Source organism: Bos indicus, chromosome 7 (assembly GCF_029378745.1).
Source record: "Bos indicus isolate NIAB-ARS_2022 breed Sahiwal x Tharparkar chromosome 7, NIAB-ARS_B.indTharparkar_mat_pri_1.0, whole genome shotgun sequence".
Classification (NCBI taxonomy): Eukaryota; Metazoa; Chordata; class Mammalia; order Artiodactyla; family Bovidae; genus Bos; species Bos indicus.
In genome coordinates this window covers 5,408,498-5,434,098 of record NC_091766.1, presented here as the reverse complement: position 1 = coordinate 5,434,098, position 25,601 = coordinate 5,408,498, and the positions used below count along the sequence as shown (strand labels likewise).

The window sequence follows — 25,601 nt, the reverse complement described above, 5'->3', positions numbered from 1 at the left end:
AACTGAAGACCAGAGAGCAAATATGGCAAAAGATGCTCCCATTGCTCTTATTGATCAGAAAATTCCAAGAGTTTGAGAACTATGAGTCAGGAACTGGGGATAAAGACCAAGTATATCTGAGCAGGCTCTGGCAGTTGGTGATGGACAGGGAAGCCTGGCGTGCTGCAGTCCATGGGGTTGCAAAGAGCAGACACAACTGAGCAACTGTACTGATACCTGAGAATGACCAAATATATTTATTTCTCATAAATCACAGTATTGCAGTCTACCCCCTGGTGGAATAGATCCCTTATGGCAAATGACACCCTGTTTTTGTGGATAGAAAATGATTAATCAAAAGTAGTGGAAAACTGTGGGTCCCTGTTACAGACTTACATTTGGGGTCACATTTATAGAACAGATAAAACAATAGTACCGACACAAATAGGCCTGACGTTTGGGAGAAATCAGTGTGGGATTGATTTAAAGAAACGTCATTGCTCCTTGAACCTTACAGTCAATTTGTACAGAACTATTTGGCACAGAAATCAGCTGGTAGATTAGCTAGATCCTCTTCCTCCTCAGGCCAGTCATTTTCCACAACTGTTACATCCTCAGGAGACTTAACTCAGGCCCTCAATACATTGGATCATCAAAATGCAGTGTTACTGGTGAAGCCACTGGCTTCCACAGTGGCTCAGCAGTAAAGAATCTGCCTGAAGTGCAGGAGACGCAGGAGGTAAGGGTTCTATCCCTGCTTTAGGAAGATCCCCTGGAGGAGGAAATGGCAACCTGCTCCAGTATATTCTTGCCTGGAGATCCTGTGGACAGAGGAAGCTGGGGGGCTACAGTTTGTCGGTCCATAGAGTTGAAAAGAGTCAGACACAACTGAGTGAGCACACACACATGCAGGGTTACCATAAACTCATTTACAAGAGGTAGTTGAAGCTTACCAATGCCAGGGTTGTACCGTGTCAAAGTATGGCCAGGGTACGGTTCAGTTTCATTACAGAACAAATCAGTAAGAACCATGGAGGTGTTCACTTTGCCTCCCCGACAGCATCTGCCTTCGCCCGTGTACCAGACGTTATTAGAGGTTGTAACGGTTGATCGTGATTCAGTTAGCTCTGAATTCCAAGGTAACCAGGGACAAACTCACAGGCTTGTACTGAGTCTGTGTTTTACAGCAGGGCCCACCTCTCCTATAAGGAGAACATAAATGGCATTTAGGTTATTCCTGTCCCTACTGGCTCTGCCACGGGGTATATTTTATTTCTAGCTTTCCTGGAGGCGAGAGCAGTCTGGGTGCATCTGTTTAAATTGTTAATGCCTCTAGAGGACTTCTCTAATCTTGAAGAGCCATAGCATTGCAATAAGTGTGTGTGCCCCAAGCCTCAGTAGCTAGAACGGAGGGCCACGTGCCCCTGGCCACTTCAGCCTCTGTTCGTAGTAAAACAGTCAAGAGGCCTTGGGCTTGTTAGGTCAGGGTACAGGCCCCTTCCCAGCGCTGGGTTCCAGTGTATCCAGCATTGCTGGCTGAATCTGCCTGACCCACTTTGCTACTACCTCATTCTCTTTCCCTGGTCCAGAAAGATCCCCTGGAGTAGGAAATGGCAACCTGCTCCAGTAGTCTTGCCTAGAAAATCCCATGGACAGAGGAGCCTGGGGGGCTACAGTCCATGGGATCACAGAGCATTGAACACAACTGAGCAGACACACAGACACACACACACTCTCTCTCTCTCTCTCTCCCTCTCTCCCCTCATCTCTCCAGGTTGGTTCCCATCCTTTGCCTTCCACCTGGAAGAGAACTCCCCCTGATCTGCCTATTCTAGGTCATCTTTTTCCTCTGAATGCTGCTCCTCATTAAAAGCAAATTCCACTTGTCCTCAGATCCCCATTAGCACCTGTTCAGCCTCAGCCTCTGGCTTGTGGGTGTATTATTGAATCCAGTGGGGACGTTGATGCCCCTGTATACTAGTGGCTGGGTGCACTGAGCATGCGTGTTTTGCACCCCAAAATGTTGGATCCCCAGACTAGAGTTAGATGCATGATAAGCATACCTAGAAAGAAAGAAAGTGAAGTCGCTCAGTCATGTCCGACTCTTTGCGACCCCATGGACTGTAGCCCACCAGGTTTCTCTGTCCATGGGATTTCCCAGGCAAGGATACTGGAGCAGGTTGCCATTTCCTTCTCCAGGGGATCTTCCCAACCCAGGGATTGAACCCGGGTCTCCCGCATTGTAGGCAGATGCTATACCATCTGAGCCACCAGGGAAGTCGCCTAAATGTAGTTTAGTTGGAGCATGCCACGAGACTTCGCACAGCCTGCCTTGTCTCTGCTGGGGTCGTTCCCCCAAGGAACTTGAGCTACCAAGTGATGCCCTCTGCTTTAATCCCATCAGGGACCCACTATTTTTCCCTCTTTTTGATGAATAGTTTTCTGTCTGCAAAAACAGGATGCCACGTGCTTGGGCATGGCACACCCTCAGGTGTGCGTGTGTGCTACGTCGCTTCAGTTGTATCCAACTCGGTGACCCAATGGATTGTGTAGCCCACCAGACTCCTCTGTCCATAGGATGCTCCAGGCAAGAATGCTGGAGTGGGTTGCCATGCCCTCCTCCAGGGCATCTTCCCGACCCAGGGATCTAACCCATGTCTCCTAAGTCTGCCGCATCAGCAGGCAGGTTCTTTACCACGAGTGTCACCTGGGGAAGCCCCATGTTGGGCATGCTGCCATTATATTTTGAACATCATAGCCAGGGACGTTTCTAAGCAGTTGATGATCAGGATTTGCGGTTACACAGTGATTACGTAGACCAGTCTGCTGGGAGCCACGCACCATGCGGTTTGCAGTCCCAGAGGAAAGGGTTCCCAAATGTTGTCCTTTGTGTAGTAGATGTAGCCTAAAAATAGGAGTCCGAGATACAGGCACATCGCTTAAATTCCATTTAGTCATGAACAGTTTTCCTGTTCATTAATATATTTTAGGACCAGAATGTCTCCCAGAGTGACACCATTCGGGTTTGCAGGCTGCTGCTCCATCTCGTCAGGTCCCCAGATCAGGGCTGGTCTCAGCAAACTAGCTTCAGCCTGCCAGGCATCTGGCATGCTTCTGCTAAGAGATCATATTATTCTGCTCTAAGCCTCTCTCCAGGTATTAATAAAATGTTGGGTTTCCCTCATTGCATAACCCACTTACTCATCCCTTTACCCTCAGAGGTAATTTTTCCTTTCTCCTTTCCATTTGTCATTTCTCTTTTGCTCACACTTTTGCACCCTTGGAAGGGACATTAGTTTGGCCACTACACTGGTCCATCTTGCTGCCAGGAAGCTAACCCCAACCTCCTCCCCGCCCCCTCCCCTCCCAGGGTTGCACAAGTACAGAACCGGTGGGCTTTCACAACCTCTAGACAACACAGCAGCATTCACTGTCAGCCCCTACGTCGCCAGAGGGGATGAGGGCGCTTTCCACTCCAGTGGGCCCTTAGGAATTCTGACAGATTTAAAGGTGCAGTTAGTTTCCTGTTTGGGCCTCGGCCACGCTGCTGGCGTCTGCAGCTGCATGCCTGGTTCTGGGGCCACTGCATCAGGTAGCTGGGCGGGGCGGGGGTGGGTTGCCATGGTGTGGGGAAGATGTACCAGCATCCACGCCTGCTTCCCCATACCCTCCAGAAAAGTGGAGGAAGCTGTTCAGTGGGGACCCTCCCTTAGCCCTCGTGTTGAGTGTGAGCACACACTCAGGAATGCGAGTAAGCCAGCCTCTCAAGCCTTTATCATCTACCCTGGTTTTAGACAGCAAATGTTCCAGCCAGTCAGTCGAATTTTCTACTAAACCATCACTCAGCGGATGATACGCAACATCCCTGATGTGAAATCTCTTGCCCCACTGTTGGACAGTATGGGCTGAAAAAGTACATCTCTTTGTCTGTCTGAAGGAATGTAACTCGGTGGCTCAAACTTACAGTATTTTCTGTTCCAACTCTTCAATAGTATTTTGAGCATTTGCGTTGGACCTTCAGGTATGCAAACCTAGAGGGTCTGTTCCTGTTGGGACTCATTTATAGCCCCCAGGGTTACTGGCCTCGGTCCACTGTGACCCGCTTGCCAGCTCCATCTCCCGGGGCATTTCCCCCAGAGCCACCTGCAGTTTCTCTCTCTTGTTGACAGTGTTCTTACCTGCATTTTTGTGCCTCGCAGGGCGCCAGAGGACTAGATCTAGGTCTAGATTTGGCCCCCTCCTCCTCATTGCTGAGAATCTGCCTACAATGAGGGGGACCTGAGTTTGATCCCTGGGTCAGGAAGATCCCCTGGAGAAAGGAACAGCTACCCACTCCAATATTCTTGCCTGGAGAATCCCATGGATAGAGGAGCCTAGCAGGCTGCAGTCCTTGGGTCGCAAAGAGTCGGACACAGTTGAACAACTAACACTTTCACTACTGAATTGCTGCAGCGCACCTCCCCGTGCTGACTCATTCTTGGGCCCCCAGAACATGTCCTTTGTAGTTCAGTGACCTTCCAGATCTAGAAGGGGCTCTTCTGTTGGAGGTTGACATGTCCTACTTGACCACGTCCTTTAAATTCCCAGAGTGCTTTCCATAGGGCTGTGCCCCTTGCAGACGTCCCTTTTATAGCCCAGCTTTCCATTGCCCATACCTGACCACACCGCCAGGAGTCAGTAAAAACACGAAGGGGCTTTTACCGTTGCTCAATTCTTCCACCGCCGCTAGGAAAACAGCATGCACTTCAGCCCACTGAGCCGATTTGTTCTTGCTGCCTTCAATCACAGTCTGGCCATCTCCTGGTCTTAATGCAGTCACTTGCCAAACAGGGTATTATCCATTCATCTTAAAACCGCCATCCATAAAGCAAGCGCTCGCTGTGATTCGTTTGAGAGCTCGTCCACGGGGCTTGTCCTCATGCCAGTTGGTTCCAGCAGCTCCTCAGTTGGCTCCAAAGTCGGTCTTGGAGGAAAAGAGGATATGTGCCCAGGATACAGTGGGTGCCTCCCTGCTTCCCCCTGGCAGCCCGCAGCCCTCTGAACCAATTGCATTTTATGATGGAGCTCTTAGGACTTTCCTGGTGGTCCAGTGGTTAGGACTTCACAGTTCTGCTGCAGGGGACCCGGGTTTGCTCTCTGGTCAAGAAACTAAGATCCTGCAGGCTGTGCGGTGTAGCAAAAAAAAAAGTATTCTGGAACTCTCCTGGGCACTGTCCCCCTCATCAGTGCTTCTCTGACATCGCCCAGGACATTATGGGCGCCTCGGGTCTCGTGATTGCTTTATGTCTGTCAATCATCAGGGCCAGCTCAGTGAATGCCCAGTCACAGGCTGCTAACTGTCTCTCAAGTACCTTGTTCAGACGGCAGCATCTTGGAATTTTGTGGTCCAAAATCCCAACAGTTGTTGCTAGAAGGCACTTGTGGACTTTTGTCAGAAGCTCCAGTCTTCAGAGTATGGTGGCAGAGATTCCCCAAATCATATCTGAGTTGGGGGGTCAGCAGGGCCCAAAGGCCAAGTTGAGAGGGCTGCCGCCACTTGTAATTCACACGCAACCTGCTCGTTTGGGTCCCCAGTTCAGATAGACCTGTCTTTCGGGTGGTCTTACAGATGAGAGCTAGCACGGTTCCCGAATGAAAACGCAAACCCAGCCAAATGCTGGGATTCCCGTTAAGCCCCGGGGACAGTAGTGACAGCCGTTTGTTTTTAGTCTTTGGGAGACTATCCCAGGCAGCTCCTGCCCAGGTCCTCCCTGAAAACTTGCCTGTTTGGGCCGGCCTGGGGACTGGTGCTGGGCTTATTTACGCACCCTAGTTGGTCAGTGGACATGAGTTTGAGCAAACTCCAGGAGATGGTGAAGGACAGGGAAGGCTGGTGTGCTGCAGTCCATGGGGTCGCAAGGAGTCAGACACAACTGAGGGACTGAACAAGCTGGTCATGTGTGTCCCATTGCGTTCAGATCAGCCCTCCCCTGCTCTTTGCTTTCCACTGCCACCAAGTGGCATCAGCAGCGTGCATGAGTACCTGGGGATCTGCCTCGAGGCCACGTCGCTTCTGAGCAGATTACGACTGAGTTCACGGATCCCTTAGCAGTGCAGAAAAAGAATGGTGGGATCCTTCCCACGTGAAGGCCAGTTGCTGCTGGCCCTCTTCTGAGATCAAGACAGAGAAGAGCATCCGAGACATGAGTTGCTGAGTAGCAGCCCCCTGGCAATTTCTGTGTGGTTGAGACCGTGTCCAAACTGCTGAGCCAGTGGGCAGTACAGCTTGATTTCAGCCTCAATAGTCTGCAGTTTCCACGAACCATCTGCCTTTTTCAGGCCACACAGGGCTGTATGGTACAGTGAACTCATTGGCACCGGCACTCCGCTTCTAGTCTGTAATGAATTAAAGTACCCAACTCTTTTTGCTCCCCAGGTACTCTAGATCATTCTGCATTAGCCACCTATATGCATTCAGGTTCCCACCTAGTGTCTCTGATTAAAACTGGCCAGAGGGCAGACTTAACAGGTCTTTGCTGTACAGTGTTATGTAAGGAAGACAACCTCCATCGTAGTTATATATTCATGTAAAGGAGATGTGACCATCTCACACAAAATCTGTTCATACACCCCAGTTTTCATTCAAATGTTCACCTTAATCCCATCAACGTTTCATCTCCATTCATCCCAGTCTAACCTAAGCTGCCCGCTAAGCCTTCACCAGCAAGGGTTGGAATCACAGTGTGTCGGGCTCCTGTATCTAGGAGTCCTGGGGAAGGCCTCGCTCCTCTCCTGGCCGTTTTATCCACACCTGCATATGCACGTGGGCTTCCCAGGTGGCACCAGTGGTAAAGAGCCCGCCTGCCAGTGCGGGAGACAGGAGACATCTGGGTTCAACCCCTGGGTTGGGAAGATCCCTTGGAGGAGGAAATGGCAACCCACTCCAGGATTCTCTTCCTGGAGAATCCTGTGGACAGAGGAGCTTGACGGGCTACAGTCCGTGGGGTCTCCAGGAGTTGGACACGACTGAGTGACACAGCACACACTCGTTTGCATACGGCCTTGGGTCCCTGCCCAGGCGTGGGACCAGAAGGCCCTGGCCCTGGCTCCAGTCTTTATCTTGATTAATCAGTGAACACCCAGGGATCCCTAGTCAGGTTTCTTATTTAATTTTTTGCTTCCAGCTTTTCAAACTCTTCCTGCTGCTGCTGCTGCTAAGTCGCTTCAGTTGTGTCGGACTCTGTGCGACCCCATAGACAGCAGCCCACCAGGCTCCCCGATCCCTGGGATTCTCCAGGCAAGAACACTGGAGTGGGTTGCCATTTCCTTCTCCAATGCATGAAAGGGAAAAGTGAAAGGGAAGTCGCTCAGTCGTGTCCGACTCTTCGCGACCCCATGGTCTGCAGCCTACCAGGCTCCTCCGTCCATGGGATTTTCTAGAGTAAATCATGGACTTCTTTGGGGCCCTTTAATGTTGGGGTCCACACTGGTCCACTCCCATCTGGGAGTGCTGCATCAGTTGACAACTTCATCAGCTGAAAACTCAGCCTCTGGGCTCCGGTGCCAAATTAAATCTTGGAGACAGTTTTGGATGAAGTAGGAAAGAGGACTGTTATACTACTTTGCCAGGCAAAAGGGGATGTGTGGGTTTGTGCCCCTGAAAAACTGTCCCCCAACCCGGGGGGATTTGATGAGTTTAATAGCCAAGGTTCCAGGGCACAGTTGCTGATGAGGTTAGGGTGTGTGCCGGGCCTGCACACCTGTAATCTGGTGTCGGGTAGTCTCTTTCTCTCTCTCTTTTTTTTTTAAATTTATGTTTCTGGTCGTGCTAGGTCTTGGTTGCTGCGCACAGGCTTTCTCTCGTTGCAACGCGCAGGCTTCTCATTGCGGTGGCTTCTCTGGTTGGGAAGCATGGACTCTAGGCTTGTGGGCTTCAGTAGTTGCCACACACGGGCTCAGTAGTTGAGGCTTGCAGGCCCCAGGGCATGTGGGCTTTAGTGGTTGCGGTGCATGAACACAGTTGCAGCTGGCGAGCTCTAGAGCACAGGCTCCAGAGTGCTGATGCAGGGGCTTCGTTGCTCTGGGGCACGCGGAGTCTTCCCAGACCAGGGATCAATCCTGTGTCCCTGCATTGGCAGGCAGATTCTTAACCACTGGACCACCAGGGAAGTCCTTCAGGTACTCTCCTGATGAGCATCCTTTAATTCCTTTAATCTGGTGGTGGTCTCTGGAGTCAAGAATGCTGACGTCTTCTGTTTGTTGATTTTAGTTCTGTAAAGAGCTCCGAGTAGCCCTTGAGGTAGAACCTGGTTTCTTGGCTGCTTCTCTTTTCCTGCGCTTCCCCTCCCATCCCTGATTTAGCACCTGCTTGAATCTGCCCTTTGGACCTCAGGGAACGTCTGTCTTGGAGGATGGAGTCTTTTCCCTACAAATAAGGAGGGACACAGAGCGGCTTCTGTATCCAGGAGCCCCACAGGGTCCCGCTTGGTTTCACATCGACCCCTGTTTCAGCTCCATCCATGCTTCATTCTCTCTTCATTTCAACAACCATCTGAAGACTCCCACTCTGCTTGGTTGAGTCCCTTGACTCTCCTTTGTCTCTCCCTGTTTTCTAAATTACTTGAATATTCTTGGTGCCATAGGGGAAGCTGAGATAGCAGATCTAATAAGGCTTCTAGAACAGTTTTGTAAACTGGAAAGTAATGTTCCATGGGGTGCCCATGCAGTAAGGGTCCCTAAATCACAGCATTGACCAAAACCTGGGTAATAGGCATTGTCAGTGGTGAATGTCCCAGCTGTGAAGCCAGTCCCATGTAGCTTGCACAGGAAGCACCTCAGCTGCTTCATCTGGGGTGTCCCACTCGGCGTTTATAGGGCCAGCTGGGCAGTCCCCGCTCTCAGGATAAGCACCCTTTTCAGTGTCTTTTATCCAGTTGACCAGGCTGGCTCTTCCTTCGGGAATAACCTCCTGTGTGTCTGGGACAGTCTGTGACTGTTCAGTAGTGAGCTACGGGTCCTGCATCCACCCAAATGTATTCTTCCACCCGAAGCCTTCAAAACCAAAGACACAGCTGCTCCGGGAAACCGGCGATACCAGTCCGCAAAGTGAGTCAGCTTCTTCACACTCCACCCCTTGGTTTTAGTTGTTCCTTGGTTTTGCCCTCCCCCGACATGAACTACCTTCTTGGTGACCAGAGACAGACCTTAGAGGTACTTGCTGGTGTCCCTGCATAGTTTGGGGCAGCTTTGAGGCTAATGGCCAAAGCTTGGATCTATCTAGATCTGAACTTGGTGCAGGATCAAGGCCTGAGTGAGCACTTTTTTAAAATTTCATTTAGGCTATTACAGATAACATTGCTGTTAAAATCTTGGCTTTTTCTGCCTACTGAAGCCAAATTTAAAAAAATTCAGAGGCAGAGTTTGGAGGAAATAGAAAGGCGGCTTTACTCCTCGGCCTGCAGAGTGGGAGAGTGCAGTAGGCTCGGGCCTCGAGCTGCAGCCCCCCTTCCGTGAGGAATCTGGGGGATTACACAAGATGAGAGCACGCAGTCGGGTGGGTGATGAGGAACAAAGGCGCAAGGATCTTGTCTTCTTTCTCTTGCATTGTTTCGGAAACAGCCATAGGCTGGCGTCAGGTAACCTGGTAACTGGGTGCGTTGTCTTCTGTCTGTCGTTCTGCGGCCTTGTTTCTGTAATGCAAAAAGAGAAGAACCACAAGGGGTAGTCTGAAGAGAGTGCTGTAAAGGCGAGCACTGGATGCAAGATGTCATTAGAGAGTCAAAGGGTGATGGGTGCAAAATGTAGCTCACACCAAGTTAGGGGGCAGAAAAGCAGACTTACACACCGCAGACGAGGAATGGTTGAAGTGAAAACTGGGAGTGATCGAGCCTGGTCCCTGGTCTTTTTATCGTCTTTGTTCTCAAGAAAGAAAAACGCATTCCTCTTTTTCCCTTTTCACTGCAGCGGTCATCGGGAAGCTGTGTATTTTGTGTGCTGCGTGTAATTTTGCATCTCTTTATATATCCTGTGAGCCAACTGCTTGGAAGTTGGCTCTACTGTCGTGTCTGGGTTCCACTGGTAACAGTTACCTTTAGTAACTGATTGCAGCACAGCTGCGGTTTCATTGTGGTTGCCTAGGTAGCCATCCAGGGACCAGGGTTTCTTCATTCCCCATCTTTTTATCCTTACTCTTCAAAAAACACGTTTCTGTGAGCCAGGGCCGTTCTAGTGGATCCCACTACTGACACCAACCAAAGAAGGTTGCTGTACCCAGGTCCAGTGTGTAGGTTTCTGCACACTAACAAGCTTGGGTGCCAGCAGGCTGTCCAGGAATTTGACTCAGTCCCGCCACCATCTACCCAGAGATGGAATCGTGTTCCATTCAGTCTCACAAGGCCGCTCTCCATTTCAGATGCCAGTCACAAGCCCAGGTTTCTACGTGTGCTTCGACCAGCTGCAGACTGGAGGTTCTGATGACCTTGTGCAACTCAGGATGCCAGTTGCAAGTCTGGTTTGTTACCTGTGCTTCTGACTGACTAGCGATAAGAGGTTCCCCTGGCCCCTCCTTGGGTTTGGTTAATTCGGTAGCACAGCTCACAGAACACAGGGAAAGACAGGTTTACTCACTAGATTACCAGTTTATTATATATATGAGGCTATTAAAGGATACAAATCAACAACCAGATGAAGAGATACGCAGAACGAGGTCCCCAACAAGGGATCTGATGTCCTTGTGGAGCTTGGGGCTCACACAGCAGCATGCAGAAGCCTCCAGGTTCCCTGATGTGGGAAAGGGCCAGAAAGCTGTCCTTTGGAGCTGTTATGGAAGCTTCATTACACAGTTGTGAGTGACTAAATCATTGGCCAAGGGCATTGATTCAACCTCAAGTCCCTCTCCCTTCCATCGAAATCAAGGGGCAAGACTGAAAGTTTCAACTTTTTAATCACAGGCTTGGCTCTCCTGGGAGCCAGCCCCTATCCTGGCAGGGGTTGGGGGCAGAGGGGGGCCAAAGTCACCTTCATTAGCAGAAACCCAGTTGTGATGGAAAGGGTTTGTTTTGAATAACAAGACACTCACTTCACTGTTATGACCCTGAAGTGGTTTCAGGAAGTGAAGACAAGAAACCAACTATTGTGACAGATAACTGACATTGCTCTTACAGATCAGAAAATTTCAAGGGCTCAAAGAGGCAGAACTGTGGATAAAGACCAGATACATCTGCAAATGATCAAATTATATATATATAATAAATCACAAAATTGTATACACCAAAGTTTCAGACATCCCCCCACCACCACCAGAAAGGAATGAGCAGGTGCACAGCATAAACTGCTTGCTGTACAGGCAGTGTGGGCGCAGTGAGCCACTTTTACCATTTGGGAAACGCTGGGAACCCTTCTGAAATTCAAGTTCCCAGAAGGTAGCCAAGGGCCATCTTGTCAGCTTTCTAAGGATAGCAGTCTCAGGCTTCATGTACTAACTTTTTCTTTTCAATTTTTGAAAATTGTGATAAGATTAACATAAAAGTAACCACCTTAAGCCATTTTTCAGTGCGCAGTTGAGTAGCATGAAGTATACTGGACTCATTGTACGACCATCACCACCATCCGTCTCCAGAGCTCCTTGCATCTTGTGAAACCGGAAGCTCTGTCCCCACGAGATACGAACTCCCCACTCCTCCCTGCCCCTAGCCCACGGCAACTGCCATTCTACTTTGCACCTCAGGGGACCTCATGTAAGGGGAATCATAGAGTCTTGGGGTTTTTTGGTAACTGGTTTCTTCCACTTGGCATATTGTCCTCATGCTTTATCCATGCTGTAGCATATGTCAGAACTTCCTTTTTAAGAGTGAAAAATGTTCCTTCATGTGGATGGGCCACATACCCGTTCATCCATGGATGGACCCTTGAGTTGCTTCCGGCCTTGGCTGCTGTGAACCTGGATGCCTCTCTGGGACCCCTGGTTTCGATTCTTTGGGGTACATACTCGGAAGTGGGGCTGCTGGATCTTATGGTGAGTCGATTTTTATTTTCTTGAGGAACTGCCATCCTGGTTTTCCACAGCGGCTGCACCGTCTTAGAGTCCACCAGCAATGCACAGGGGTTCCGTCTCTCCGCATCCCTGCTGCCACTCGCTTTATAGCTTCTTGACAGTAGCCCTCCTAATGGGTGTGAGGTGGTATCTGGTGGTGGTTTTGATTTGCATTTCACTAATGATTAGTGGTGTTGAGCACCATTTTATGTGCCTGTGGGACATTTGTATATCTTTGTGAAAACATCCTTTGCCCATTTTTGAATCAGGTTGTCTTTCTGTGGTTAGGTTGTGAGTTCTCTGTATATTCTGATATTCATCCCTTATCAGATACATGATTTATGAATATTTTCTTCCATTCTGTGGGTTGCCTTTTTACTCTGTTGCTAGTATCCTTTGATGCACAAAAATTTTTAATTTTCACAAAGCCCAGTTTTTCTGTTTTCTCTTTTGTTATCTGTGCTGTAGGTGTCATTGCCAAGCCCAGGGTCATGAAGCTTTTGCCTTATGTTTTCTTCTAAGAATTTTATAGTTTTAACTCTTACATTTTGCTGTTTGATCGGTTTTGAGTTAATTTTTGGATACGTGTGTGTGTGTTAGTCGCTCAGTTGTGTCCAACGCTGCAACCCCACAGACTGTGGCCTGCTAGGCTTCTCTGTCCATGGGATTCTCCAGGCTGTACTCCAAGAGTACTGGAATGGATTGCCATTCCCTTCTCCAGAGGCTATTGCTCAGAGACTGAACGCGGGCCCCCTGCACGGCAGGCAGGTTTTTTACCGTTTGAGCTACAGGAAAGTCCCAGTTTTTAGATATAGTGCTTATTATAAACATTGAACTTCATTCTTTTGCATGTTGATATCCAGTTTCCCAGGACCATTTGCTGAAAAGACTGTCCTTTCCCCCACTGAACGTTCTTGGCACCCCTGTCACAAATCATCTGAGCATATATGTGACAGTTTATTATCTGTTCTGTTCCATTGATCTGTAGGTCTGTCTTAATAGTCTTACCATATTGCCTTGATTACTATAGCTTCATAGTAATTTTAGAAATCATGAAATGTGAGTCCTCCAATTTTGTTCTTCCTTTTCAAGGTTATCTTGGCTATTTGGGATCCCATGAGATTCCATCTGAATTTTAGAGTGTAAATTTTTATGTCTACCAAAAAAAAAAAAAATCCTGTAGTGTTGGCATCCGAACAGTATTATCTTCCAATCCATGAACAGGGGGCGGCTTTCCGTTAATTCATGTTCTTTTTAGTTTCTTTCGGTACTGTTTTGTAGTTTTCGTGTACAAATATTTTACCTTCTTTTTAAGTTAATTCCCAGTTATTTCATTCTTTTTATGCTATCTATCATAAAGGTTATTGTTTTCTTAATGTTCTTTTTGAATTGTTCATTGTTAGTGTATGGAAATGCAATTGCTTTTTGTGTGTTAATTTTATATCCAGCTATTTTCTAAATTCATCTAACAGAAGTCTTTTTTCTTAAAACTATTTATTTTTGGCTGTGCTGGGTAATCGTGGCTGCGCGGGCTTTTCTCTGGTTGCGCTGTGGCAAGCAGGGGCTGCCTCCCTTTGTGGTGCGGGCTTCTCACTGCAGCGGCTTCTCTTGTTGCAGAGCGCACGCGCTAGGACGCCCAGACTTCAGTAGCTGTGGCGCGTGGGCTCCACACTTGCATTTCTGGGACCTAGAGCACAGGATCAGTAGTTGTGGCGCGTGGGCTCCGCACTTGCATTTCTGGGATCTAGAGCACAGGATCAGTAGTTGTGGCGCGTGGGCTTAGTTGCTCCAAGGCATGTGGGATCTTCCTGGATCAGGGATTGAATTCGTGTCTCCTGCATTGGCACGCTAACAGGTTTCTTTTTTGTGTGTGAAATCTTTCAGATTTTCTACCCATAACATTATATCACATGTGAACAGAGAACTTTATTTTTTCCATTCTAATGTGGTTACCTTTTAATTCTTTTTCTTGCCTAATTGTTCTGGCTAGAATTCCTAGCACTGTGTTGACCCGGAGTGGCTTGTTGTTCAGTCGCTCAGTCGTGTCTGACTCCTGGCGATCTCATGGACTGCAACAAATTCCTGGACGTTGCTCAAACACATGCCCGTAGAGTTGGTGATGCCATCCAACTATCTCGTCCTCTGTCATCCCCTTCTCCTCCTGCCCTCAATCTTTCCCAGCATCAGGGTCTCTTCTAATGAGTCAGCTCTTCAGGTGGCCAAAGTATTGGAGTTTCAGCTTCAGCATCCATCCTTCTGATGAATATTCAGGATTGATTTCCTTTAGGATGGACTGGTTTGATCTCCTTGCAGTCCAAGGGACTCTCAAGAGTCTTCATCAACACCACAGCTCAAGAGCATCAGTTCAGCCTACTTTATGGTCCAGCTCTCACATCCATACACGACTACTGGAAAAACCATAGCTTTGACTATACTGACCTTTGTTGGCAAAGTAATGTCATTGCTTTTTAATATGCTGCCTAGGTTGGTCAAGGAGCAAATGTCTTTTAATTTCATGGCTGCAGTCACCATCTGCAATGATTTTGGAGCCCAAGAAAATAAAGTCTGTCACTGTTTTCATTGTTTCTCCACCTATTTGCCATGAAGTGATGGGACCAGATGCCATGATCTTCGTTTTCTGAATGTTGAGCTATAAGCCAGCTTTTTCACTCTCCTCTTTCACCTTCATCAAGAGGCTGTTTAGTTCCTCTTCACTTTCTGCCATAAGGGTGGTGTCGTCTGCATATCTGAGGTTATCGATATTTCTCCCAGCAATCTTGATTCCAGTTGTGTTTCATCCAGCCCAGCATTTCACATGATATACTCTTCATCTAAGTTTAAATAAGCAGGGTGACTATATACAGCCTTGATGTACTCCTCTCCCAATTTGGAACCAGTCTGTTGTTCCAAGTTTGGTTCTAACTCTTGCTTCTTGACCTGCACAGAGATTTCTCAGGAGGCAGATAAGATGGTCTGGTATTCCCATCTCTGTAAAAAATTTCCACAGTTTGTTTTGATCCACACAATCAAAGGCTTAGTATAGTCATTGAAGCAGAAGTAGATGTTTTTCTGGAACTCTCTTGCTTTTTCTATGATCCAGCGGATGCTGGCAATTTTATCTCTGGTTCCTCTGCCTTTTTCTAAATCCAGCTTGAACATCTGGAAGTTCTTGGTTCATGTACTATTCTCCAAGCCTGGTTTGGAGGATTTTGAGCATTACTTTGCTAGCATGTGAAATGAGTACAATTGTGCAGTAGTTTGAACATTCTTTGGCATTGCCCTTCTTTGGGATTGGAATGAAAACTGACCTTTTCCAGTCCTGCGGCCACTGCTGAGTTTTCCATATTTGCTGGCATATTGAGTGCAGCACTTTCACAGCATCATCTTTTAGGATTTGGAATAGCTCAACTGGAATGCCATCACCTCCACTAGCTTTGTAGTGATGCTTCTTAAGGCCCACTTGACTTCACGCTCCAGGACGTCTGGCTCTAGGTGAGTGAGCACACCATTGTGATTATCTGGGTCGTGAAGATCTGTTTTGTACAGTTCTTCTGTGTATTCTTGCCACCTCTTCTTAATATCTTCTGCTTCTGTTAGGTCCATACCATTTCTGTCCTTTTTTGAGCCCATCTTTGCATGAAATATTCCCTTGGAATCTCAAATTTTCTTGAAGAGATCGCTAGTCTCTCCCATTCTAGTGTTTTCCTCTGTTTCTTTGCATTGTCCACGTAGGAAGGCTTTCTTATCTCTCCTTGCCATTCTTTGGAACTCTGCATTCAAATGGGTATATCTTTCCTTTTCTCCTTTGCCTTTCACTTCTTTTCTCAACTATTTATAAGGCCCCCTCAGACGACCACTTTGCCTTTTTGCATTTCTTTTTCTTGGGGATGGTTTTGATCACCGCCTCTGTACAATATTAGGAACCTCTGTCCATAGTTTTTCAGGCACTCTATCAGACCTAATCCCTTGAATCTATTTGTCACTTCCACTGTATAATCATAACGGATTTGATTTAGGTCATACTTGAATGGCCTGGTGGTTTTCTGTACTTTTCTTCAATTTAAATCTCAATTTGGCAATAAGGAGTTCATGTCTGAGCCATTGTCAGCTCTTGGTCTTGTTTTCACTGGCTGTATGAAGCAGAAGTGGCTAAAGCAGACATTCTGGTCTTGTTCCTGATCTTAAAGGAAAACCTTTCAGTCTTTCTCCACTGAGTATCTGTGAACTGTGGGTTTTTCATTATATGGTTTTATTATGTTAAGATGGTTTCCTTTTAATCCTAGTTTGTTGAGTATGTTTATCATGAAAGTGTTGGATTTTGTCAAAACCTTTTCTGTTAATGTGTTACACTGATTTTTATGTGTCAGGCTAGTTATTCCTGCATCCCAGGAATAGCTCCCCCTTGGTCATGGTGTATAATCCTTTTAATATGCTGCTGAATTCAACTTGCGAGTGTCTTCTTGAGGGGTTTTGCATCAGTGTTTATGAGAGGTATTGGTCAGTAGTTTTCTTTTCTCATAATATCTTTGTGTGACCTTAGCATCAGGGCAGTGTTGGCCTCCGAATGTTGTCAGAATGAATTGGAAAGTATTTCCTGCTCTTCAGTTTTTTGGGAAAGTTTGAGGATTGGTTCTTCTTTAAATGTTTGGTAGAAACTCAGTGAAGCCCAGGAGGTTTTTGATTACTGATCCAGTTTCTTTGCTAGTTTTAATTCTGTTCACGCTTTGTGAGTCAGTCTAGGCAGGTTTTGTGTTTCTAGGAATTTATACATCTCTTCTAAGTTATGCAGTTTCTTGGTATATAATTGTTCATAATTTTCTCACAATGCTTTTTATTTCTTTACTTTTTTTTTTACTTTTTATTTCTATAGGATTGGCAGTAACATCCCCTTTCATATCTGATGTTACTAATTTGAGTCTTCTTTTTCTTTCTTAGTCAGTGTAGCTGAAGATTTGTTGATCTTTTCAAAGAACCAACTTTTGGTTTTGCTTTTTTTCTTCTGTGATGTTTTTCTATTCCCTGTTCTTAAAATCTCTGCTCTAATCTTTACTGTTTCCTTCCTTTGCTGCCTTTGGGTTCAGTTGTAAAGTTAGGTTGTTGATCTGAGATATTAATAACAGCATTTATACCATTAAACATCCCTTAATCTCTGTATTACTGTATCTTTATTGTTGGGCAGTTTGATTATATTGTGTTTCAGTGTGGTTCTCTTTGAGTTTATCCTATTTGGAGTTCATCGAGTTTCTCAGATGTTTCTATTCATGTCTTTCATTAAAAATGGGAAGATGTTAACCATTATTTCTTGAAATAATCTCTCTGCCCCTTTCTCTTTCTTTTTCTTCTGAGATTTCCATAATGTGTATGTTGATCGTCTTGATAGTATCTGATAGGTTCCTTAGACTCTGTTCACTAACTTCAGTTATTTTTCTTTCTGTTCCTTGGACTCGATCACTTCCATTGTTCTGTTATCAAGACCACTGATCTTCTGCTTGTTTAAACCTTGAGTTGAATCTTCCTGGTGAATTTTCCATTTCAGTTATTATACTTCCCAGCTCGTTTACTTTTATGTTTTCTGTCTCCTTATTGATATTTGTGCTTTGTCCATACATTGTTTTTCTTGATTTTTTTCCACATCTTCCTTTAGTTCTTTGAGTATTTTTTGAACAGTTTTTTAAAGTCTTGTCTGGTGATCTTGCCTTTCGTCTTCCTTAAGGATGGTTTCTGTTAATTTTTTCTCCCTTTGACTGGGCCATACTTTCCTGTTTATTTGTGTGGCTTGTGATTTTTTATAATTGAAAACTTTACACTTGAATCTAACAAATGTGATGACTCTAGAGAGCCAAAATTTCCTCTTCCCCAGGGTTTGCTGTGGCTCTTTGGTTTGATTATTGTGGGCTGTCTCTGTGCTGGAGATCAGTCTGAGGTATAAACTTAAGGTGTTCTTATGCCTTTTCTTGGAGAAAGAAATGGCAGGCCACTCCAGTGTTCTTGCCTGGAGAATCCCAGGGACGGCGGAGCCTGGTGGGCTGCTATCCGTAGGGTTGCGCAGAGTCGGACGTGACTGAAGTGACTTAGCATGCATGCATACATTGGAGAAGGAAATGGCAACCCGCTTCAGTGTTCTTGCCTGGAGAACCCCAGGGACAGGGGAGCCTGGTGGCCTGCCATCTATGGGGTCACACAGAGTCGGATACCACTGAAGTGACTTCACTTTCACTTTTCACTTTCATGCATTGGAGAAGGAAATGGCAGCCCACTCCAGTGTTCTTGCCTGGAGAATCCCAGGGACAGGGGAGCCTGGTGGGCTGCCATCTATGGGGTCACACAGAGTCGGACACGACTGAAGTGACTTAGCAGCAGCAGCAGCAGTCTGCCTTTTCTGATCCTGTACCTTTCCCTGGGCATCTGTGGTTCCTTTCTGAATTCCCCTGTATCTGCTTTTGAGTGTCCTAGTCCTTGACTCTCTGGCTCCCAAAAGGGGAAAAAGAAAAAAAAAATGAAGGGGGAAGAAAAGAAGAATTAAAAATTTGCAGTTCTTAAATCCTGTGTAAGTAGGGAGTAAGCCCCTGGGGCTTCCCTGGTAGCTTGGGCAATAAAGCTTCTGCCTGCAGTGCGGGAAACCTGGCTTTGATCCCTGGGTCGGGAAGATCCCCTGGAGCAGGAAATGGCAACCACTCCAGTATTCATGCCTGGAAAATCCCATGGACCAAGAAGCCCAGTGGGCTACAGTCCATGGGGGTGCAAAGAGTCGGACACAACTGAGCGACTTCTTATCATCTTCTTCAAGTAGCTCCACACCTACAGGGCGGGGCTGCCAGCACAGCTGCCTAGAAGGGGAGACAGATTCCTGGAGCTTCCTGCTCTGCCATCGTCCCAGAATCCTGCTATGTCCATTCTTGCCTGCACGCTACTGTATCACAATGATAGTGCAGCATATAACCAGCATTGAACACCACTAGGCAGTCCCCTTTTCCCTTTTCCATACTGCATCTTGGGCGCCCAGTGCGCGCTTTGCACCCCCAGCATAGCTCGGCTCGCACCGTGCTCCAGTGCTCAGTGGCCGACGCGTCAGTTAGAGCAGGCCGACAACTACCCGGAAGGCTGGCGAGAAAGCAGCCACAGCAATGGCAGCAATAGTAGCTCCAGCTCATCTCACTGAGTGCTTTCTCTGTTGCTGTTATTTAGTCCCTAAGTCATGTCCAGCTCTCTGCGACACCATGGACTACAGCACACCAGGCCTCCCTGTCCTTTACTGTCTCCCAGAGTTAGCCCAAACTCAAGTTCCTTGAGTCAGTGATGCCATCCAACCATCTCATCCTCTGTTCCCCACCTCTCCTCCTGCCCTTAATCTTTCCCAGCATCAGGGTCTAAAGTATCGGAGTGTCAGCTTTAGCATCAGTCCTTCCAACAAATATTCAGGGTTGATTTCCCTTAAGATTGACTTGTTTGACCTCCTTGATGTCCAAGGGACTCTCAAGAGTCTTCTCCAGCACCATAATTTGAAAGCATTACTTTCTCGGTGTTTCCTTATGGTCCAGCTGTCACATCCATGTATGACCACTGGAAAAACCATAGCTTTGACTATACGGACCTTTGTCAGCAAAGTGATATCTCTGCTTTTTAATACACTGCCTAGGTTTGTCATAGCTTTCCTTCCAAGAAGCAGGCGTCTTTTAATTTCATGGCTGCAGTCCTCGTCCACAGTGATTTTGGAGCCCGAGAAAACAGTCTGTCACTGTTTCCACTTTTTCACTTCTACTTGCTGTGAAGTGATGGGACAAGATGCCATGATCTTAACTTTTTGGATGTTGAGTTGCAAGCCAGCTTTTTCACTCTCCTGTTTTATCCTCATCAAGAAGCTTTTTATTTCGCTTTCTGCCATTAGAGTGGTACCATCCGCATATCAGAAGTTATTGATATTTCTCCTGGCAGTCTTGATTCCTGCTTGTGCTTCATCCAGCCTGGCGTTTCACATGATGTATTCTGCATACAAATTAAATAAGCAGGGTGACAGTATACAGCCTTGAAACAGTACTTCTTTCCCAGTTTTAAACCAGTCTGTTGTTCCATGTCCAGTTCTAACTGTTGCTTCTTGACCTGAATACAGATTTCTCAGGAAGCAGGTAAGGTTGTCTGGTATTCCCGTCTCTTTTAAGTATTTTCCACGGTTGGTTGTGATCTACACAGTGGCTTTAGTGTAGTCTGTGAAGCAAAAATCATTGTTTTCTGGAATTCCCTTGCCCTCTCTGTGATCTATTGGCAGTTTGATCTCTGGTTCCTCTGACTTTTCTGAATCCAGCTTGCTGTGGGCTAGGCAGTGTGCTAGTTGCTTGGGGTGGCCCTGCCCTCCAGGAGCTGAGAAACATCTCCAGCTTCTCTCCCCATATGGCCTGTCCTGGGTTCCTAGCCACCTTGGTCTCTTGGTCTCTGGGGCCTCTAGCCTCAGCGCCTCCCTGAGCCACCACCTCTTGTCTTTCATGGGTAGATTACAAGAGAGGCACCTGGTGGGCTCCTGTGACCTTTGGCAAGTCAAGGGTTCCCAGTACAAGGGGAGAGATGGTGGCCCTCAGGGCGATGAACAAGGCTGGCACCCAGAGACTGGGGGGTCATCTGAGGTCCTCTCTGCTGGGGTGTTTGGCCTCTTTCAGAGACCACACGTCTCGGCCACTTGGGGTCTCCTGCTCCCACTGCCTCTAACAAACCAGCGGCCCACGCCAGCGCCAGCCAAGCCTGTCTTAAAGGGCCAGAGGGCTCTCACCTTTGCAGGCCAGAGGGTCTCTGTCCCAGCAGCTCAACTAGCACAGAAGCAGCTCAGTGAGTACCCAGATGGGTGTTCTAGTAAAACTGTTGGCCAAAGCAGGCAGGTGCTGTATTTGGCCCCCAGGCCATAGCTTGCTGGCCTCTTCTCTACCCTCGGCCTCCTGCCCCCTGGCTTCTGTCCTCATTCCCCTTGTCTTCTCTTTGCCATTCTGCCTCTCCTGTTCCCGTCTGCCTCTCGCCTTCCTCAGCTCTGGTGGCTTTCCCTTCCTGCTGCATCACTGTACCCAGTCATAAGTGAGGGATGGCACTTGCTGAAAGCTGGCGGGTTTCATTCGTCCTGCAAATGCTCCCCCTCCTCACCCTGCACCGTGCAGCAGGCCTCTGGTCCCTCGCCCTGGTCTGGGCAGTGTTTAGGATTTTAAGATGATCAGACATCTGACAGACTTCCTGTGCCCAGGAGCCGGCTACATCCTCAAGAGTTGATGGGTTCACTGGCCCGGGAGTGATGGCCCTGTCCCCCTCGCACCAGGCTCTGGGTTCAGGGTGCAGACAAGGCCCTGCTGCAGCTGCCCCAGCCTGCATCTCCCTTTCTCGACTCTCTCCTTCCCACACCCACTCTGGCTCCCCATCAACCCTGAAGGCAGGGATTGTTATTTGTTCTGGTCACTGCTGTGTCCCTAGGATGGCTGTGGTGCCCATGAGTAATTGAAAAACAACAGATAAACTCCCCATGAGTAATTAAACAGATGGATGCTGCTGCAGAGCGTTCCAGATACTGCTGCTTCAGGGGCTCAAGCTCCAAAACCCCCTCTTTGAGGAAGCCCTCCCTGAATACCCCTCCCCTTAGGTGCTGGGGATGTCTATGTCCAGGGAGTGGCCAGGGTGTGTCCTTGAGGGGTTGACTGGGGTGTATGCAGGATTCATCCAGTTACTGCACCTGCCAGGGAGGACTTGTCTGCCATGAAATGGTGAGATCAGGCCTCCTGCCAGGGAGGGAGCCACTCTGAGAGGTGCAGATAGAGCTGGGAGCCTCGTCCTGGGCCCCGGGTCTCCAGCCAGCCCTTCCTTGTTCCCCAGAGCTCACAACTGATCCCATCCCTCTTACCCACAGGGTCAGCTGGCAGTCGGTCAGGAGGGTCAGCGGCCCCACCGGGCTCCCCTGTCTACCTTGACCTGGCCTACCTGCCCAGCGGGGGCAGTGCCCGCCTGGTGGATGAGGAGTTCTTCCGGCGGGTGCGTGCGCTCTGCTACGTCATCAGCGGCCAGGACCAGCACAAGGAAGAGGGCATGCGGGCTGTCCTGGACGCGCTCCTGGCTGGCAAGCAGCAGTGGGATCGGCAGCTCCAGGTGTGTGATGACCGGGGCGTCGGACAGTCCCGATGACAGCACAGGTCCCTGGGGCATTTTCAAGCTCCTGGCACTGGGCAGGGCAGCACTTCCTAGGGTCTTCCTGCCGAACCCACACAGTCCTGTGAGGTTGGTGTGACCTTCACCCACATCCAAAGAGGGAGTGGGGCTCAGAGAAACTAATCCCTGTCCCCAAGGCCATGCAGCTATGAGGGCAAATGCAGGACCCGCCCGCCCAGCTCGCAGGGCTCTGTTCCTGTTACCGCCACTTCCTGGTCTGCAGCACCCCTGGGTGAGGTTGTAGGGCAGGGCTGGTTTGATCACCTCACCTGAGCCCTAGCATTGAGTCTCCCTGATATTATGAGGATCATCCAGGAGGAAGGGACGGGGTGTATGGTGTCTATGTGTGTTGACAATTGACCCTTGACGGCTGGGGTTGTCCCCATGAGAATCCTTGAAATACAGCCTCGAAGCAAAAGGTGAATTTGGGTGGAAGGAGCCTCCAGTGCCTGGCCGCCCACACAGTGCAAGTGTGCTGACACCCGGTCAGGCACCCAGGTTACAGAGCGGCTGGGAGGGCATGTTGCGAGCAGAGGCGGGAGCACGCTGTATGCAGGGAGCTGGCGGGCGGTATGGGCAACACAGCAGGGGACACAGCAGGGGAGTGGGGGGGCTGGGAAGCATGGAGAGGAATTGGCAGAGGAGTGGTCTGGTCTCCCGGCTGTGAAAGGGCGCTCGGGGTGCCATGGGAGAGAAAAGGCACTTCAGGGACAGGCCGGCTGCCAGCTGCAGACACCTCAGCGGGAGAACGGAGGCAGCGCAAATGTGGTCAGAGAAGAGGGGCCTCCGATGCCTTGGGGCTGGGCCGGGAGGGCAGAGGGTGCGCCCCTCACTGTCGGTCTATCTGTCCCACCCGCAGGTGACCCTGATCCCCACCTTCGATTCGGTGGCGATGCATGAGTGGTATGAGGAGACACACACGCGGCACCAGGCGCTGGGCATCACGGTGCTGGGCAGCAACAGCACCGTGTCTATGCAGGACGAGGCCTTCCCCGCCTGCAAGGTGGAGTTCTAGGCCCCCCCCAACAGCACCCCCAGCACCCGCCACTGTCCTGGGACGCGCCTGCATCAGAAATAAACAGGGTGCGACTCAGCCGTGGCCTCAGTTCCTTCTGCCGGCAGGAGACTCGGCCGCACTCCAGACGCCACTGCTGCCAAGGGGTGGTCCCCAGTGTGGGGAGGGACAGCTTCTGCGGAATCCCCAGCAGCCTCCAGGTCACATGTGCCCTGGCCCCCATGTCACAGATGGAAAACCCAGGCCCAGGGAGGCAGTGCCTCCCAGGCCAGCAGAGCTGGCTGCCGACATCAGCCCTCCAGCCCAGCAACTGTGCCTGTGGGTCCCCCGGTTTATAGACAGGAAGGCAGCTGCCAAACCCCAGCTGCACAAACCAAGGTGAGATCCGAGCCCTGACTCTGCTCCCGATCCATTACAATAGAAATCACCCTCTGTTCCTAGAGATGATTGACACTCATGGCAGGACAGTCTTATACTCTACAGCAAGCTCTCAACTCATTATCGACCGGGAGGTTTTTGCAGACACTAATGCTCGTGGCCAGCATTTTTATTTTGGCCGGCCAAAATTTTCTTCTGTTGTTTCACTAACACTGTGTGGGTTATTACGTTCAGTAGTTACTCCTGACACACCTGTGAGGTCTTCTCCAGCGCCGTGCGTTTCATTTTCGCTTCTGTGTCCGAGTCAGTCACTGGGGTTTCTCGTCTTGCGTCGGTCTGACGCTCACGCCGTCTGAATCGGAGCTGTCGTCTGAAGAGCTGCCGCCTTTGGCGACACGACTGCGTATCTCACTCGGACAGTCAGAGCCGGCATCTCGTAAAACCCGCGGACAAGGTCTCCTCAGAATGTAGCAATACGTCATTTTTGAAAAATTTACGGTAACAAACTTGTGTTTATAAAATACACAAGGTTGGAACTAATGGAGGAAAACGTGAATGGTAACGACAATCGTACATTGTATAATGAACCCTTGACCAGTTTTAAGCTCTGACAACTTTGCCTGGTGTTGTTAATTGTATTACTGTCTAAATATTGATACGTCTTTGGTCAATAATGTTCAGGTAACAAAAGATGTATTAATATGTCTTCAGTCAGCAATGTGTTTAAAACGCAGTCTGAAACCTAAAAGCTACAAAACACCAATCTCCCGATGAACCCCCCTCCCTAATCTCCCTGTTCTGCATGTATAGGAACACCTAGATTTAATTTTCAGTAAGATGCCATCTCACTGGATTGGATGGCGACCTAAGAAAAATGTGACAAGTGCTAACCCCTCAATACCTACGCTCGTTTTCCTGTAAGGAGAGACCTCTTAGTCTGGGGTCTGAAGAAGGCTTACTGTTTATACCATGTCACCCTGATTTTTCATCTTGTTGAGTACAGGTGCAGCCTCCTGTTCTCATTTCATTTCTTTCTAGGAACATTTTCTTATATTTATTTTTAATTAGTTCAATTTTTTTATTTAGACGTTTGTCTTTTTCTCATTCAGATATCATAATTCTTTTTTTTTTCTAAATAGGGACAATAAACTTGTTAAAGTTTTTAATTGTAAAAAATACATAACATAAAATTTGCCATTTTAACCACTAATAAACTCTTGCGTTGTAAAATTTTTTTCCCCAAATTTGCCTTTCAGTTTTGTTGAGGAGCAGTTTTGCTGTAAACATTTTATTTTTATGATTTTCAAACCTCAGTTCTTTAAATGTCTCTCCTTTGTACTTTTAGAGGTCCTTGCACAGTTGGCACAAATTCTCCCAAGGTTGGTTTTTTGGGTTTTTTTTTTTTTTCTGTTTATTTTTACCCACGTAGGGCTTATTTTGGGATAAAGGGAGAGGTAGGGATTGCCCCAACCTGGACAGTTCAATTTTCAATGCAGTGTACAGATTCAAAACATGCCTTCCTCCCTGAAAAAGATCCCAAATGTGTTGTTTATTTCCGAATCTATACTAATCCATCGCCAACTTTTCTGGCCATCTCCTTGCTTTCTCTGGTATAGATTTCTGTGCCTCAATAGGTCATCAGGCAGGTTCTTTCTCCTTAATTTTGCTTTTTCCCTTCATAAAAGGTTGTTTCTACATTCTTATTCCTCTTGGAGCTCTAGAACCTTCACAGAGGGGGCCCAAACACATGCGTAAGAAAAGCTGTCAACTTCTGCTTCTGACCAGATAGTGGCAGCTAGAGTCCCAATGAAAACAACTAAAATTGCTGGGTGAAAATGAGTTAAGTGTTGGTTAATGTATCAGTGAGCACCCAGAAAATGAGGAACAGTCAGAGGCCAGAACAGTGCAGACAGAAACCCCAGGAGGGAAAAAGGAAACAGCTTTTCTGTTACACAAGGTGGTCTTCATCTTCTTTTCATGGACCTTCAAGATGGTGCGTCTGATAAGTAGAGACCTCAGAGCATGAAGCAGATATCAAAATAAGATCTTCTC

The 25,601-nt window shown here is 48.1% G+C and overlaps 1 protein-coding gene across 1 annotated transcript in view; it reads left to right on the top strand.

Annotated features, from left to right (window-relative positions):
* Positions 1 to 24,239, top strand: part of MAP1S (microtubule associated protein 1S) — a 32,998-nt gene extending 8,759 nt beyond the window's left edge. The window contains exons 6-7 of the mRNA XM_070792554.1: positions 21,861 to 22,096; positions 23,016 to 24,239. Coding sequence (XP_070648655.1) covers positions 21,861 to 22,096; positions 23,016 to 23,171 — 392 coding nt within the window. The 3' untranslated portion in view covers positions 23,172 to 24,239. The remainder of the gene's footprint in view (positions 1 to 21,860; positions 22,097 to 23,015) is intronic.
* The last annotated feature ends 1,362 nt before the right edge of the window (positions 24,240 to 25,601 follow it).